The sequence below is a fragment of the Oryzias latipes genome, chromosome 16, assembly GCF_002234675.1.
Source record: "Oryzias latipes chromosome 16, ASM223467v1".
Lineage (NCBI taxonomy): Eukaryota > Metazoa > Chordata > Actinopteri > Beloniformes > Adrianichthyidae > Oryzias > Oryzias latipes.
Window position 1 is genome coordinate 25,374,024 of NC_019874.2, and position 15,335 is coordinate 25,389,358.

The following is a 15,335-nucleotide window of genomic DNA, read 5'->3' on the forward strand; positions in this document are numbered from 1 at the left end:
TAGCCATCAGCAGAATAAGCTGACTGTTGATGAGATGTGATACAGCCATCAAATTTCATCCATCCATCCATCCATCCATCCATCCATCTTCAGAACCTGCAGAAATCCTTTTGGAATCACAGGGTTAATAATAATGTCACGGCTGGAGGGACGGAAATCCAAGTGCAGAGAGGAATCAGGCTGAGACTCAGGAATGCGCTTAGGAGCGATTTAATACTAACAGAAAGTGCCACAAGGTGGGAATTACAAAACACAAAAAACTCCTCAAGAGAGGGAAAACTGCAAAAGGCAAAAAAGGAAGAAATAAGCTAAGACAAAAGGCCAAAGGATAAAACAGATCTCAGTGTCGGCTGAGTATGAAAACCACTGACTAAGAGGGACACCACGACACTGAGGACTGAGTAACATCAACTTAAATAGGTATGATTGCAAAGGGCAGGCAGCTGTGCACTCCTCCACCTAGAGGACATGACAGGAAAGGGAGGGGCCATCCAGGAGGAGCGACAGCTAACCTGCAAAACACAGAGGCAGTCAGGAAACAGAACAGAAAAACACCACACTGTGTCAAATAATAATAATGGATGCCAGAAAAAAAATAATCTGTTGGGCAAAGGCAGGGTACACCAAAAAATGTTGCCAATTCGTTGAAGGGCCACAAACACACACTTAAATCCACACCTAAGGACAATTTAGAGACATCAATAAACTTATAAAAAATGTCATTGGATGATGTACAAACGCCTGGGTTCCAGGAGAAATCCTACACATATCTGGAGAGAACATGCTAACTTCACACTAGCTGTGTTTCCATGAACTATCAAATTGCTCAAATTGGATTTGTGATACTAAATTCATCTGATGGAAGCACAACAATTTCAAGAAACTCGTACTGATTAAAAAAAAGGTGAAGGTGATGTTTGAGGAGTGTGAAAATGGACATATTTTGCAAATCTGCAATGGAAACACATTTTTCTCATTAAATGAATCACGTGACCAGCGACCGGATACCACGCAGGAGAGCGGGCGCCACAAGAGGTCCCACAGCGTAGTCAAAAGTGGAGCGTGTCATGTTGAATTGTTATACCCATAACAATGTGTTTATTCACATAGTTATGATTTAATGGAAGTTGTGAAATTATATTTTTTCAACATTTTAAGGATTTTGATACAGTTTTGTGCATATGTGTAATGGAAATGCAACTACAGAAAGGTCCCAGCCGGATTTGAACATCTGAGGAGAGGGCGTTAACCACTATTCCACCTTACAGCCTGCCCTCAAATTTCATCCGTTAAATCATTTACTGAGGAGTACACGGCCTCTTCCTCTGTGTCCTTTTCTTTTGACACACTACGAAGTAGAGTTTTGTCATCCTCCTCACTTCTGGGTTTAGGAGCTGCTTCTCCTGTAGACACAGCTTCATTCTCAGCTCCTTCTGGGAGGCAGTTTGGATCCTCTGCCACTGTGAGACCATCGTGGATCTGTGAAAACAAAGAAAAAAGAAATCTGAGCTTGTTGTTCTTCAAATGTCCCAGTTTTAAACTTCACTTCAGCAGTTTGAAATGGACTTTGAATACCAGAACAAACTATTCTAACTTAAAGACAGATTATCTTACAAATGGAACCATAAGGTCTCCTGCTTTTATTACCATGATGTAAAACTGATAAAATGATGGAATGTAGAGACCTAATGGAAACACATACCAGAGGATTGTCCTGACTGCCAACCATCTCCACCATCTCCTGCAGATTCTCAAACCTCTTCCGCTTTTCTCTGTAAACATTTTTATGAATGGTGCAGTAAATGTGAAGCATAGAAAAAGTATTTAAATTGAGTTATTTAATGTCATTGCATACCTGTAACAACTTGGGATCAAAATGCAGAATATGGTTGATGTCAAAACTCCAATCAGAAAGATTTTGATGGTTTCAATTTTGCCTATTTTCTCTAAAATACTTCCAGATTGATCTGCCGTGAGGAGCAAAAGAAAAAAGGGTTTTAATCGCATAAATTTTGGAGTTAAAAGGTCAAAAGAAAGATCTTTTCTTAAAGAAGCAAAAAAGAAAGCATACCATCTTTTTCAAAGAGGATGTCTTGAATTGTGAGTTTTTCTGTTGACTCTCCACTCTCATTGCTGATGACACATTCTGCAGACACGTTGTCCTGTTTTGTTGCCTTTAGAGTCAAAGAGCTCCTCACAGTGTGACCTGACACATTGGTGGTGAGCCAGTACTCAGTGGGGGGGCTCAACTGGGCCCACTTTATGTTGGGTAGAGGAAACCCTGTACCGATGCAGGTGCAGGTCAGGACGTCTGAGCGGCGCACACATGCAGAGCCTTCCAGCATCACCGTCACATCCACGTGAACCGTCTCAGTCCAGTTCTGGTGATTTGCAGCACAGAAGTAGCGCCCAGAATCCTCTGCTGTCACATTGGTGACGATGAGGGTGGCTGATCCACTGTGGTCAGATCCATTGTGCAGGTTTGACCAAAGTCCAGTCCACACAGCAGGAGGGAAACTGTCAACACTGCAGGTCAGATTCAAAACTTCTCCTTCCTTCACAATCACCTTTCCAGATATCTGAGGTTTTCTCATATCTGTTGAAAATATTTTACATTTTATTTACAGAGCAGGGGGAGAGACCCTGAGGCATTGCCTAAGAGGAGTTCTCCATATAAAGTGTTAAAGTAGAAACTTTATTTTGCAACAATGTGATGCAACTACCTGTTGAGGAAAGATATTTTGACTGATCACAACTGACCAAAAGAAGCTAAAAACAACTTATTTCATTGCAATAAAATCTTGCAATATGCAACAGAATGGTATGTGATGGACTCACACATCACTGTCACATTGACTCCATCCTTGATTGTGTTGTTCAGATGCTTTGATGTGCAGATGTACAGTCCAGCGTCCTCTGCTGTCACATTAAAAATGAGCAGAGTGCTTCTGTCCTCCTGCAGGTAGATGGCAGTGTTGTTGGGCAGACCAGCTGAAGTTCTGTTCAACTGATCTGTTTTTGATCCAAATCTAATCCATTGGATTTCTGCAGGTGTCACACTTGTTGTGGTGCAGGTGAGGTTTAGAGTCATGCCCTCTTTCAAATCTGTATTTCCTGTGATTTTAACATCTGAAAGAGAAAGAGACAAACTAGATGCATCACAATCTTAAACAAAAAAGCTGAATTTTGAGTGGGAAATTCTTACAGTTGACGTGCAGATTCACCGTCTCCTCTGTGGTGGTGTCATCACTGAACTGGATCCTGCAGGTGATCTTGGAGTTGTGGTGTTCAGTCGTGGGAATGAAGGTCAGAGTTGAGTGGTGTCTCTGTGTGACAGCAGTCAAACTCTCCTTGAAGGCAGTGATGCTTCCGTTGGTGAGAGGGTCATTTTCTGCTGCTCCTCTCCACATCCAGGTGATTCCAGGAGGAGACTTAGAGCAGAGTGCAGGAGCAGTGCAGGTCAGGGTGGCCTGATGTCCCACCGTCAAATCAGGAAGAGTCACCGTAGGTTTCTGCCTGGAACCTGCAGGAAACATGACATGTTTAGTCAGAAGAGGCAGACAGCTTGAAGAAGATATGGCTTCATGTTTCTGCAGAAAAATACTTTTCCAATAATTTAATCTCAGTTCTATTGTAGTTTGTCTTACCTCCAACATCGACGTGTGTTCTTTTATTAAATGTAAATCCATCCGACCTCTCATTGATTTTTCCATTTACTCTGAGCTGATAGAATCCAGAATCAGACTCTCTCAGATCACTGATCATGATGCTACAGTTCTGATTCAGATCAGGATCCAGGAGTGACACTCTTCCTAGAAATTCTGATTTAAGGGGTTTGTTGGTGTTTTTGTTGGTGTGAAAGATTATATTAGAGTCACCGCATCTTTGGTCAGATTCACATTTAGACCAAATCAAATGTTGAAGATTGAAGTTATAAGGAGTCGGGAAAGAACACGGAATCACAACACAAAGTCCTGATTCTGCTGAGATTTTTTCATCACTGACAGAGATGCAGAATCCATTAACACAGTCTGGTTGTCCCACGACTGAAGAACCTGGCATTGCAAAGAAGAGAAAAAGAAAGTCAGACAAAAGGTTTGTTTGTTTGTTTTTTTATATATAAAGATAAAGATAAGATAAAGATAAAGATACTTTATTGATCCCAGCTTGGGAAATTCAGTTGTATATATATATAGACACTCACTTTACTAATAATAAGTCAGCAAGTGACAGCATTGTGCCATAAAGCAACAGATGTAAACATGAATTTTCAAAGCAACAAAAAACGATTTGACAAAAATAAATCAATATGTAGTTACAGAGGTGTTCATATTTTTTTGTCAAAATATTAATTACAAAGCAGAATAAAACATGGTGTTTTATTTATTATCCTACATTTTTAAACTGGTGTCAAAGATAGAAGTCCTTTAACAGATTAGTAAATATCACTCTACTCAGTTTGTACTGCATTTAATTCCATATTGTTGTATAAATAGAAATGTTCTTATATAGCAGACATTTTGACTTAGAGAAATGGAGAAATATGTTTCACTCCACTTCACTTCTTTGAGAGCAACTACAGTATAAGTATAAATGTTGTGTGCGTGTGTGTGTGTGTGTGTTTGTGTATATATATATACTTTTGCTGCTGCTATCAAATGAGAGGCTGAACAAATTCTTTTCATTCTTCATGAACTATCAGGAATTATAAACACACAACCATTCTGTGGTCAACCAAACAAGAGGAAGTGAAGGTGAAAGCTTCCTGTTCACTTAAGAGTTTTCGTCTTTTACTAGTCCGGTATAAAGAACATTTGATTTCAATTATCTCATGTGTTTGCATTGATTATGTTAGTTGAAACACTGGAGGCGGAGACACTTGATGCTAAAGTTTGCTTATAAGCCTGTGCTGTTAAGGTCAATGTCATTTTCTGTTTACTATTTCAATTAACAATTCCTTTTAAAACTCCACATTACACCTTATCACAATATCAACCAATTTTTTCAAGTTCGCACAATCATGGGAAGCTGGAAGGAAGAAGACATTATTCATACCTGCAGAAGAACCGATGCTTATCACAGGGAAAATCAGACTCGCCCAAAGGAGATGAAACATCTTCTCGTTGATGACTCCTATGTTCCAACAGATGCAGCAACAATGAAGAATTAGATACCGGAGCAAAATCAAAGACCCAAAGATGTGTTTAAACATAGGCATTTAATGATGAGAAAACATTACCAATATGTTCACGATTAACACTTGATTAAACAGCAACGTTACGTTTTTTTAACACAGAAATCAATGGAAAGGACTTTCTCAACAAGGTTTACAAAAAATCAGGAGTTACCTCCAATGAAGAGAGAACACTAACACACATATCTGGGTATCCATCGTCTTTTGTTAAACAATAATAACAAAAACTTTAAATATGTGATGGAATTTAGACAATTGTTGTTTCTGGGTCTACTCTCTTCTTTTAGACTCTTTGGGGCGGCAGTGGCTCAGGTGGTAGAGCAGGTCGTCCAATGACTGAAGGGTCAGCGGTTCAATCCCCGCTCCACCCAGCCAGCTATTGTTGTGTCCTTGGGCAAGACACTTCACCCTCCTTGCCTCCAGTGCAGCTCCACTGATGTGTGAATACGTATGAAATATCCCGGTGATGGTCAGAGGGGCCGTAGGCGCGGACCGGCAGCCACGCCTCTGTCAGTCTGCCCCAGGGCAGCTGTGGCTACAACCGTAGCTTACCATCACCAAGCATGAATGAGGAGTGAATGAATAATGGAAACACTGTAAGCGCTTTGAGCAACAAGAAAAAGCATAGATAAATCGAATCCATTATTATTATTATTGGACAACTTACAGTAATAAATTAACGTTCATCACATTAAACCTTTAACCAAACTGAACGCATCATTGAAGGAGAGATTAAGATTTAAGATTAAGATTTAAAGTAAATTTTACGTTGATTATTTCTATGATGTATTGTGATTTTAATATATTTTTCTGTTTTGTGAAGCACCTTGAATTACTTTGTGTATGAATTGTGCTATACAAATAAACTTGCCTTGCCATTAAGACCAACTTTATAAATCCCTGTTAAATTCAGTAAATTAATTCAGAAAGACATCAAACATTAATATTAAAAACTTAAGTAACACTTTAAATACAACATGTTCAACAGTTACAATATTTTACAGTATACAATAAAGAAACAGCTTAGAAGTAACTAATCAAAACTCTTACCTTTAATTACAAAAGCCTTTAGTTTGTGTCCAATAAGCAATCTGAATGTATTTCTGCATTTGGAGCAAAAACAAGTCTGTAAAAGTAAAGAAAAAGATAATAATTTAAACAGGATAAGTGTTTCCACTCATACCCTTTATGTCTCCTTGACAATTCTTCAAAACTGACGTTGGGGCAAAGTGAGGAATTAGAGAAGTAGTGCAAATATTTTTGTCAGCCCTTTTTTTCTTCATCTTTCTTTTTTGAGGAAGTTTACTGGTACGACTCAGGACAAATCTCCCCTTTTCTAAAAAAGGAACTTAAATGCTGTCAATGTTCCATTTTGTCATTTCACTTGAAACAAAAATACTTAATTGCACAAGACATTTTCAGTCAACAAATATTTTAAACAACGGTGACTAATTGAAAGTCTCGCTCTGATCATCTTTTGATATTTTTTCAAACCGTTCCCAGTGTTTGTTTGTTTTTTATTGTGATTATGCAGTTTTTACCCAAAATCAAAAAATCTGTGTTGTTTTTAAGGTCAAGTTTTCTCCAGGGGTAATTCACCCCCGAGTTCTGGACAGGACTGTTGGTGTGGAGTAAGTTTGTCCTCATTTCCCATGATCCCTTTGCCTACACACTCTCCCACATGTTTACAGCCCCTCACAACCCATAGGAAAAATCTGTTGCTCATATTTTGCTTGATCTCGTCTCTTGAGATCAGTTTGAGGGTCTCATATTCGTATCATTCTGTGATCGTTTGCTTCTTGATGAGAAAAGACATCACTGAGACAAATGAGGTTGAGTTGAGATAACAGTTTGAGCAATAATTAAGAAGTGGGAGAGACAAACCTAAGACACCAGAGACAAATCTGAGAAGAATTAGTCCTAAAAGAGATCTCATTATTGTCTGTCTGATGTCTCTTTCATGTCTAAATCATTTCTCTTGAATGTCTTACCAGAGCCATTAATGAGGATGATATTTGAGATGTACAGTATTTGAGAAAGAAAAGAGAATGTAATTTTTTAGCAGTGGTCACCAATCCGGGTCCTCAAGGGCCACCATCCTGCAGGGTTTAGATGTTTCTTTGCTCCCCAGATTTGAATCTGAGGAGCAGAGGCAATTCAACCACTGGAGACGATCTGTTGGAGCAGGAAAAGATCTAAAACATCCAGGACAGTGGCCCTCAAGGACCAGGATTGGAGACCACTGATAGACAGTTACAGTAAAAACAATACTAAAAATGTAAATGCTTTACACTTTATTTGGGCAGCACCATCATCAGTACAGCATTTGAATTAGGGTAGCAGTATTAGACAATTTTTGAAATATTTAAACAAAATACTCCCCATTACTGAAAAACATACAGGACGATCTAACACGCTGGACCAACCTGCCTTTGTCCCTTATGGGCAAGGTAGCCACGGTTAAAATGAAAATCTTACCCAAAGTTAATTATCTCTTCTCAATGATTCCCACACAACCGCCATTAAAATGGTTCAAAACATTAGACTCATCCATATCAAGCTTTCTATGGAACAATAAACCTGCAAGAATTAGTCTAAAAACTTTAAAATCTGCAAAAAGCTGTGGAGGATTAGAATTACCTAACTTCCACAATTACTTTCTTGCAAATAGATTACAATACATCTTAAAATGGTTAAAAAATAATCCAGAAACCAACTCATGGTTAGACTTGGAACAGGCGTTATGTGGAAAGATCAACCTGTCAGATCTTCCATTTATTAGTCAAATAGTTAAAAAACAGGATTGTTTCAAAAGTATTAATATAAATGCCACTTTAACAGCCTGGTGGGAATTTCTCAAAATATCAAAATCATCAATTCAACCGTGCAAAATGACACCCATCTGGAACAACCCAGACATCCTCATAAACAAAAAAATTATCCACTTCCCAGCTTGGCAAGCAGGGGGCATAAAACAACTAGAGCACATAATTATTGATAGAAGATTCATAACTCCCCAGGAACTTCAAGACAAACATGGAATATATAACTTCTTGGAATATCAGCAACTTAAATCAATTATTACTAAAAAGTTTAAATACAGAGACAACGATTTAAAGCTACCAGATGTAGTTACCACTCTGATCAATTTCTCAATGAATAAAACTCTCTCCAAAATATACAAACTTTTATGTAATTTAGATAACAATATTTCACTTCCGACAACAAAATGGGATGCGGATTTGTCTAAACACCTTTAAAATGACAAAAAGTCCAAATCTGCAGCTAATCCATTTCAAAACTCTTCACAGAATTTACTACACTGGACAGAGGATGTTCAAGATGGGTCTCAGTAACTCAGACATTTGTCAGCACTGTGACAGTAATCTACCCGACAATTACATGCATGCACTATGGTTCTGCACGCCTGTCCAGGCTCTCTGGCAGCAGGTATGTGCCGATCTATCAGTCTGGCTTAAGGTTTCAATCACAGCTTCACCGTCACTTTGTGTGCTTGGTGACATGAGTGCCATCGATATAGAAGGAGGATTAGGCTCTATAATTTTCATAACTCTTTGCATTGCTAAAAAAACTATTTTAATAAATTGGAAAAGCAAAAAAAATAAATATAAGTCAACACAGAAATCTGCTGCTTGATCATATCAGCTTGGAAAAAATGTCAGCCCAAAGTTCAAGTAACTTTGAAAGAATTCGGTCTCTCTGGTCTCCCATAGCTAACTCCGTGACTTAGGGGGTGGGGGGGGGCATGGTCGTCGCTGCTCCTTGCCCTTCTGCCGTGGGCCGGGGTGGGGGTCGGGGCCTCCGGTGCCTGGCCGGGGGTGGTGGGGGCTCCGTTGGTCGGGTCCGGCGCCTGGGTGGGGCGGCCTGGGGCGCTGCGTGGTCCTCTGGGCTTGGGTGTGGGGGTGCGTGGTGGGGGGGTGGGGTGGTGGTCTGGCTTGGCTTGGGGGGGTGGTCCCTTTGCCTGTGCTGGGGGGGGTTGGCGGGGGGCGCTGCCCGGGGGGGGGGGGGCCCAGCGGCGCTGGATGGGCTTCCCGTCTACACCTGGGGCTGGGATCGGCCCTTCCCTGGCTCTGGGGCGGGACGGGACAACCCTCTTGGGGCCCTTGGTCGCTCTGGGTGTCATCCGCTTCGGCTGCGGGGTCTGGGGGTGGGGTGGGGGTCTTGTCGGCCCTGTCCTGTGGGGGGGCATTCTGGGGGAGGGGGGGGGGGCACTATTGGTACGGGGCAGGGGGGGTTGACGGGTCGGGGTCTCCGCTGAGGCCATCGGCGGTTTCCCCGGCCGGTTGGCTGCCTCGGTCCCGTCGAGGCCTGACCAGAGGTCTTCTAGGGCCGGCGTTTGGGGGTGGGGGCCTGGGCTTGCTCCGGGGGGGGCGGCGCTTTCTGGCTCCCCTCTCTCTGTGTGGGGGTGGTGGTGCTGGGCCTGGGGTGTCTGCGCCTCCGGGGGTGGGGCCCCGGGGCTGGGTGGGCCTGGCCCCCTTGCTGGGGGGGGGCGGGGGACGGCTGTTTGACCACCGGGGGACAGTCTATCAGCTGTCCAACTTACCCCCTTCCTCATATAACCTCATAATAGGGTGAGGGGGTGGGGGGCTTAGCCTGCGATGAGCCTTGGGGGGGGGGTTTACTAGGCAGTGGCCCCCCTCCTGTGGTTGCCGTATGGAGTGGGCCCCCCCTCTTTCGGTTTTATTTGCACCTTAGACATGTAGGGCCCTTGGTAGGGGGGGTGCTTGGACATCACTGCCAGCAAGCAGCGGATGTCCTCCTAGCACCCTACCCGCCAATTTTAACCGCACCTTAGACATTTAGGGCCCCTTGGTGGGGAGGGTGAGGGGACGTCACTGTGAGTAATCAGGAGATGTCCCCTTAGTGCCCTACCCGCCAATTTTAACCGCACCCCCCTTAGTACACACACCCCTCCCCCCTCAATATATACATCCCAACATAAACACACACACATGCACACACTCTCTCAAACACACATACACGCACACACATTTTGCAAGGAAGGTGGGACCTAGGACCATCTGTCCCCTGCCTCTTCCCTGGTGGGGGGTACGGGCCCCTTTGCAACGGCGGCTGTGTCCCCGGGGTGCTGGCTTCCTGGGCCCGGCGGTGCTCTCTCCGCGCGGTGGGGGGGTTCACATTACAACTGAGCCGGGGGTGTTCGTGTCCCTGGGGGGTGGGTTCTGGTCCTTGCTCCTGAGTGCTGGGCCCCGCCAAATTTCCAACTGTGGCCGAGCCTGGTCGGGCCATATTTACAACACCCCTTGTGGGCCCTCTTTTTTCCCCGGGGTTCCCCCCTCCTGGGCGGGGGCGGCGGGCCCCTGCCTCGCTCCTCCCTGGACCAACCGTCGGCCGGGCGGGTGGCTGCCTGGAGTGCGGAGTGGGTCTCCCTTGGGGGGTCCTGGCTCGTACCTGGGGTTGGGGCGGGGGGATGCCCGGAACTCCTGGGTGGTGGTGGGGTGCTCGTCTGGGGCTGTGGGCGTCCTTCTCCGGTGGGGCCCTGCGTTGGGTTCTCCCGGCGCGGCGGGGGGGCTGCTCTCCTGGTTGGGCTGGGGCGGCGCCCTCTTTCCCTCCGTGCCTCCCTGCTCTCTGGCTCTGGGGGCCTTGCGGCGGCCCTGCTGGCCCCGGCCTGGGTGGCGGGCTTGGTCGCCCGGGCGGCGGTTGTTCCCTGCCGGTTCCCGTGTGGCGTTGGGGGGATTCCGGCTGCCGCTGCTGGTGCGGTGGGGGTCTTGGGGTGGGGATGGCTGGGCACTCTCCCTCCATCTTTTCACGTTCCACCATCCATTTTAGAAGAACATAAACACTCACCTGAGCACAGGTGTTAGCTCAACAGACTGAATGACTGAAATATTTCACACTAGTTGGTTTTAAGGCATACGTATGCGTGTGAACACTATCTGTTTTGTGTACATGTCGACAGGTGGACATTTTTGCAACTAACAGGTGTGTTTATAACATTTGAGTGTGTGTGTGGACAGGCTCCGCCCTTTTTTTTTTTTTTTTTTTTTTTTTACATTTAAACCTTTCCATAATGATTAACAACCAGTAAACTTGTTGCTTTATGCTGCTTCATGGTCTTATCCCCCTTCCCCTCCTATTATCACCCCCTACCCCCCCTCTCTCTAACGTCCCTCTCTCTTCTTCCCCTCTTTCCTTTTCCGTCCGGTCCAACACCAAAGATTTTCAGACATGTTTGAAATTAATAAAGTTTGTCTGAAGATTAATAACCCCTCTTGTTAAAGTAAAATATGTCCAACCCAAGAGGCCCTCAGCTCTCATCTGACTGCCCAGCTGTTGGACAGGACAAGTTAAAAAAAAAAAAAAAAAAAAAAAAAAAAAATACAGTGTTATAAAACATGAACATACAAAAAATAAATACAAAATCAATTAAAGCTCTCATTATCTACTAACCCACTTCCTGAAAAGACAGGGTTTAAAATTTTTTCTCCAAAGAAGAATTAAAAAGTACTTTAAAGCTAAACATGAGTTCTTATTGATAAACTATTTTGAGCACAACCAGAAATACCTTCACAAAATTGTAACAATATTGTTTTATACCCGGAGATCTATTTAAAACGGTGTGCAAACTTAGTTTATGAAACTTCATTAAGTACATGAACTGTGAAATACACAATCTGGCTGAATGCTTCCAGATTATAAACAACAAACACACTAATAGCACTGCTGAGGTACAAGGGATAATCGCACTTTGGAACAAGAATTTGTAACCAGATAAAAAAGTACCTGATAATAAAAACAGTCTCTGGAACTTGCATACTACCAAATCCATTAACCAACCTAAGAACCAAATTAAGACAAGAAATAAGAAAAAGGATGGAAGAGAAGCCAGTCCACGTACTGTAAATGATAGCAGTGGCCTTAGAACCTGCTCTGGCCCTACATTTGTTGACAACAACTTTTTTGAGCTTGGCCTCCTCAATTTGTTCTCAACGAGGTAGAGTGGCACATCACAGGACATAAGCTGTAAGACAAGAACATATAAATCTAGCATGAGTAAATTTATAATAGACAGCACATAACAAACAAAGATAACACTTCAAGCTAGAAGCAAACTGTAGTTTTATAAAAGTAGTTACATAATGCCACCATGAGATTACATTTACATGTAATCTGATTTATCAAAAATAATAGTTTCTGGCATCCGCAAGACCAGCCCCACTTCGCTTAAGAGGACATATTACACTATGACATCTGTTTCAGTTAAAAGAATTAAAATGCAGCATGTTACTTCTTCGGGGAGTAAATATTTAACAAGCTTGAGTTCAATTTTCATGATACAGTCCTGATCAAACATTTAAGAAATGATCAAAAGTCACATTTTGCATGGTTGGCTCTTAACAAGGGAAAAATAATAAGCTTGTCGTGTCAAACGGCAAACTGTGGAAGAAGGTATTTCACACATATATTGTATAACTAAGAAGTTTGTGGTCAATATTTTTTTTGGATTGTTCAGAATATTTCCACTAGTTTTTATGTCCTAAATTACAGCAATTCAGTTTACTTTGTTCTGTTTGAGACTGAAGAATTGCCCCATAGTGGTACAAAAGTAAAGGTTGGAAAGGGTCTGTCATAATAAGAAAACTTCATAAAGCAACCATTCAAATACTATTTTATGTTTCTTTTTCTGTGCCACAATCTTGTGATCTAAATTGAAAAATTACCCCAAACTAAGGCTTTTCACAGCTAAATTTTAGGTTAGCCAGGGCTGCTCATTCCTGATCCTTGGGATCTATCACCCTGACTGTTTTCCAGATCTCCAAGCCCTGCTAACTGTTGATCAGCTCAAACCGATGTCTCCACAAACTGATTGAATGAACACACCTGGTCCAGGTAATCCGCAGCAAGCAATTCAGGGAGAGTTGGAAAAGAGGCAGGCTGGTAGATCTCGAGGACCAGGGATAAGCAGCCCAGAGTTAGATTAAAAAAAAGGTTAATTCGAATAATTAATTGCAGGTCATGATTAACTAATCACACCCAAAAATGAATCGCACGACCGCACTCTTAAATATGTACCTTTGCAGAAACTCCAGGGTTGAAGCCAGCTCAGTTGGATGATGCTTCTGAACATCAGGCACAGGGCTGCAATGTTGTGTACGATGGAGCGGTCCAAACTCAGTCATAAAGACAGATCAATGGATAAAGTAAACACGTCACTCATGTACAGTGTACAAAGACAAAACCTTTAGAATAATTTAACATTAGAAGAACATGAAACTTGACTTACCACATACAATAACAGTTGGAGTCCACGGCACCTGCTCCAGCTTGACCTTGTCTGCCAAGGATGTATCTTCTACAAGAACATGGCATCCTCCTCAGAGTAGGAGAGCAGAAGAAAGAGCATCTCTTTAACATCTCATCTCTTCTGAGCAGCCACTCTGCTCTCCTTGCATAATCTGCAGCCTTTTTAGAGTCTGTAAAGACAGCTTGCTTTCATCGTGTTTTCATCATTTCTGCAACAAGAGTGCAAACTATTATATCCACTTACGAGCATTACAAAAACTCATTTTTTAAGTTTGACTCACATTTCAATTTCCAGGCAGAAGAAGTTCCCGGGCTTGAACAGGTCTCAAAGCTGGCAGCAAGTCAGCCTCTTCTGAATCGTAGATCCTCATTCAACTCCATTCATTCCAATGGACTGCAAGTGTTCTTCCAGGATGTCTTTAGTTGGCTCTGGTAGTTCTGGTAGGACTTCCATAATGGCAGTGTGGAGGAACGTAGGTTCTGAGGAAAACAGGGATATGTTTATATGATTTATAGGCCTGGGCGATAAATCGATTGAATGAATTAATTCCAATTTTTTGTTACGGGCGATTTCAAAAATAACTAAATCACGTTTTTATGTGGCGCATTTTTGGCTCCCCAGAGCTTCCGTAGCATTAGTTTCACACGGTGGTATGGCACGCGACAAACAACACACGAAGCAGCACGCGACAGCATGGCTACCAGTGAGAGTGGGAAGTTTGTTCCCAAGAAAGAAATAAACTCATCTGTTGTTTGGAACTGGTGTGGGTTTGCTGCCACAGACGTGGAGGAAGAGACTCCACGCTGCAACATTTCCCTAAAGCCCATCGGAGTCAAAGTCTCTCACGCGCTCAGTCTTCTTACACACGCACGTGCCCTGACACACACACATACTCATTCTACAACGCTTATATAGTTAGTTCATTAGTTTGACAGTTAGTTGTTACTGTTATTTGTTAATAAAGAATACTGCGTTGTAATTGTTACTTGTACTGGTGTTCATTTGCGACACGGCCACCAGATGATTTTGTTTTTGGAGGAGGAGGTGGGGGCTGGGGTAACCGCGACTCCTGCTGCTTCATCATCTTCTCCGTGGAGAAGACGGGGTTTCTTAATTTATTTAAAACCTTAGACCCCAGATATGAGCTGTATTGTAGAAAATGGTGCTACTCTCAAGGTGAATGTTTGTCTCCTTTTAGTCTAGACTACAAAGTGTGACTCAAAACACAGCTGGGAAAGTAAGTAACCTTTTTATTTTGGACAAGTGAAAACAAATGTAGAATAACAAAATAAGACAAAAGCAAGAAAAAAATTACATAAAACAAGACAAAATTATATAAACAGTCCAAAAGGGAGTGAGAAGAAGAAAAATGTTATACTTAACTTTGATTCCAAGAGTGTGTTCATTTATTTATAATTCATCCCAGAATGGGGGTTACATTTGTCTTGCGTTTGATTAAATAAAAGCAACATTTGCTTTAAGTTGTCTGTCGTTTGTACTTATTGCTTTCCTAAGTAGGGGGGAAAAAAATCGAATAAAAAATAAATAAATCGGAGATTTTATTTTTAGGCCATATCGCCCAGCCCTAATGATTTATATAATTAACTACAACCCTCAGACATATCAGTGTTGACATTTGTTGGCCTATATACATCTGTGCTCTCTAAATTAAAATATCTCCACCATCACTAACAGAGGGCTGAGAACATGTCTCCCTACACTACATTACTTTGCAGGAGATGACACGGGTGACTTCAACAAATATGATCTTTTAAATGAGATAGGTCTACAGTATAAAAGAAAAAGCACATTCAGTGAAACTGCACATTTTGAAGTTTGCAATAATGGCTGAGG

At 42.4% G+C, this 15,335-nt stretch overlaps 1 protein-coding gene across 1 annotated transcript; it reads right to left on the reverse strand.

Annotated features, from left to right (window-relative positions):
* Window positions 1-194: 194 nt before the first annotated feature.
* On the reverse strand, window positions 195-6,450 carry LOC105356009 (sialic acid-binding Ig-like lectin 10). The gene is made up of 10 exons (XM_023964660.1): window positions 6,378-6,450; window positions 6,245-6,297; window positions 5,056-5,133; window positions 3,648-4,055; window positions 3,206-3,523; window positions 2,839-3,129; window positions 2,072-2,596; window positions 1,856-1,967; window positions 1,703-1,772; window positions 195-1,479 (listed from the first exon to the last, which is right to left on the reverse strand). Exons 3-10 carry the CDS (start codon window positions 5,114-5,116, stop codon window positions 1,276-1,278), a joined length of 1,989 nt encoding a protein of 662 aa, XP_023820428.1. The 5' UTR covers window positions 5,117-5,133; window positions 6,245-6,297; window positions 6,378-6,450; the 3' UTR covers window positions 195-1,275.
* Window positions 6,451-15,335: the final 8,885 nt, after the last annotated feature.

Bases quoted from the DNA above. Each gene is read 5' to 3' on its own strand.
- LOC105356009 (XM_023964660.1), bottom strand. From the start codon at position 5,116: ATGTTTCATCTCCTTTGGGCGAGTCTGATTTTCCCTGTGATAAGCATC. The intron at 4,056-5,055 runs GTATGAATAATG...TTGCAATGCCAG, and splicing joins AAGCATCGGTTCTTCTGCAG to GTTCTTCAGTCGTGGGACAA. The intron at 3,130-3,205 runs GTAAGAATTTCC...TTTCTCTTTCAG, and splicing joins GGTGAATCTGCACGTCAACT to ATGTTAAAATCACAGGAAAT.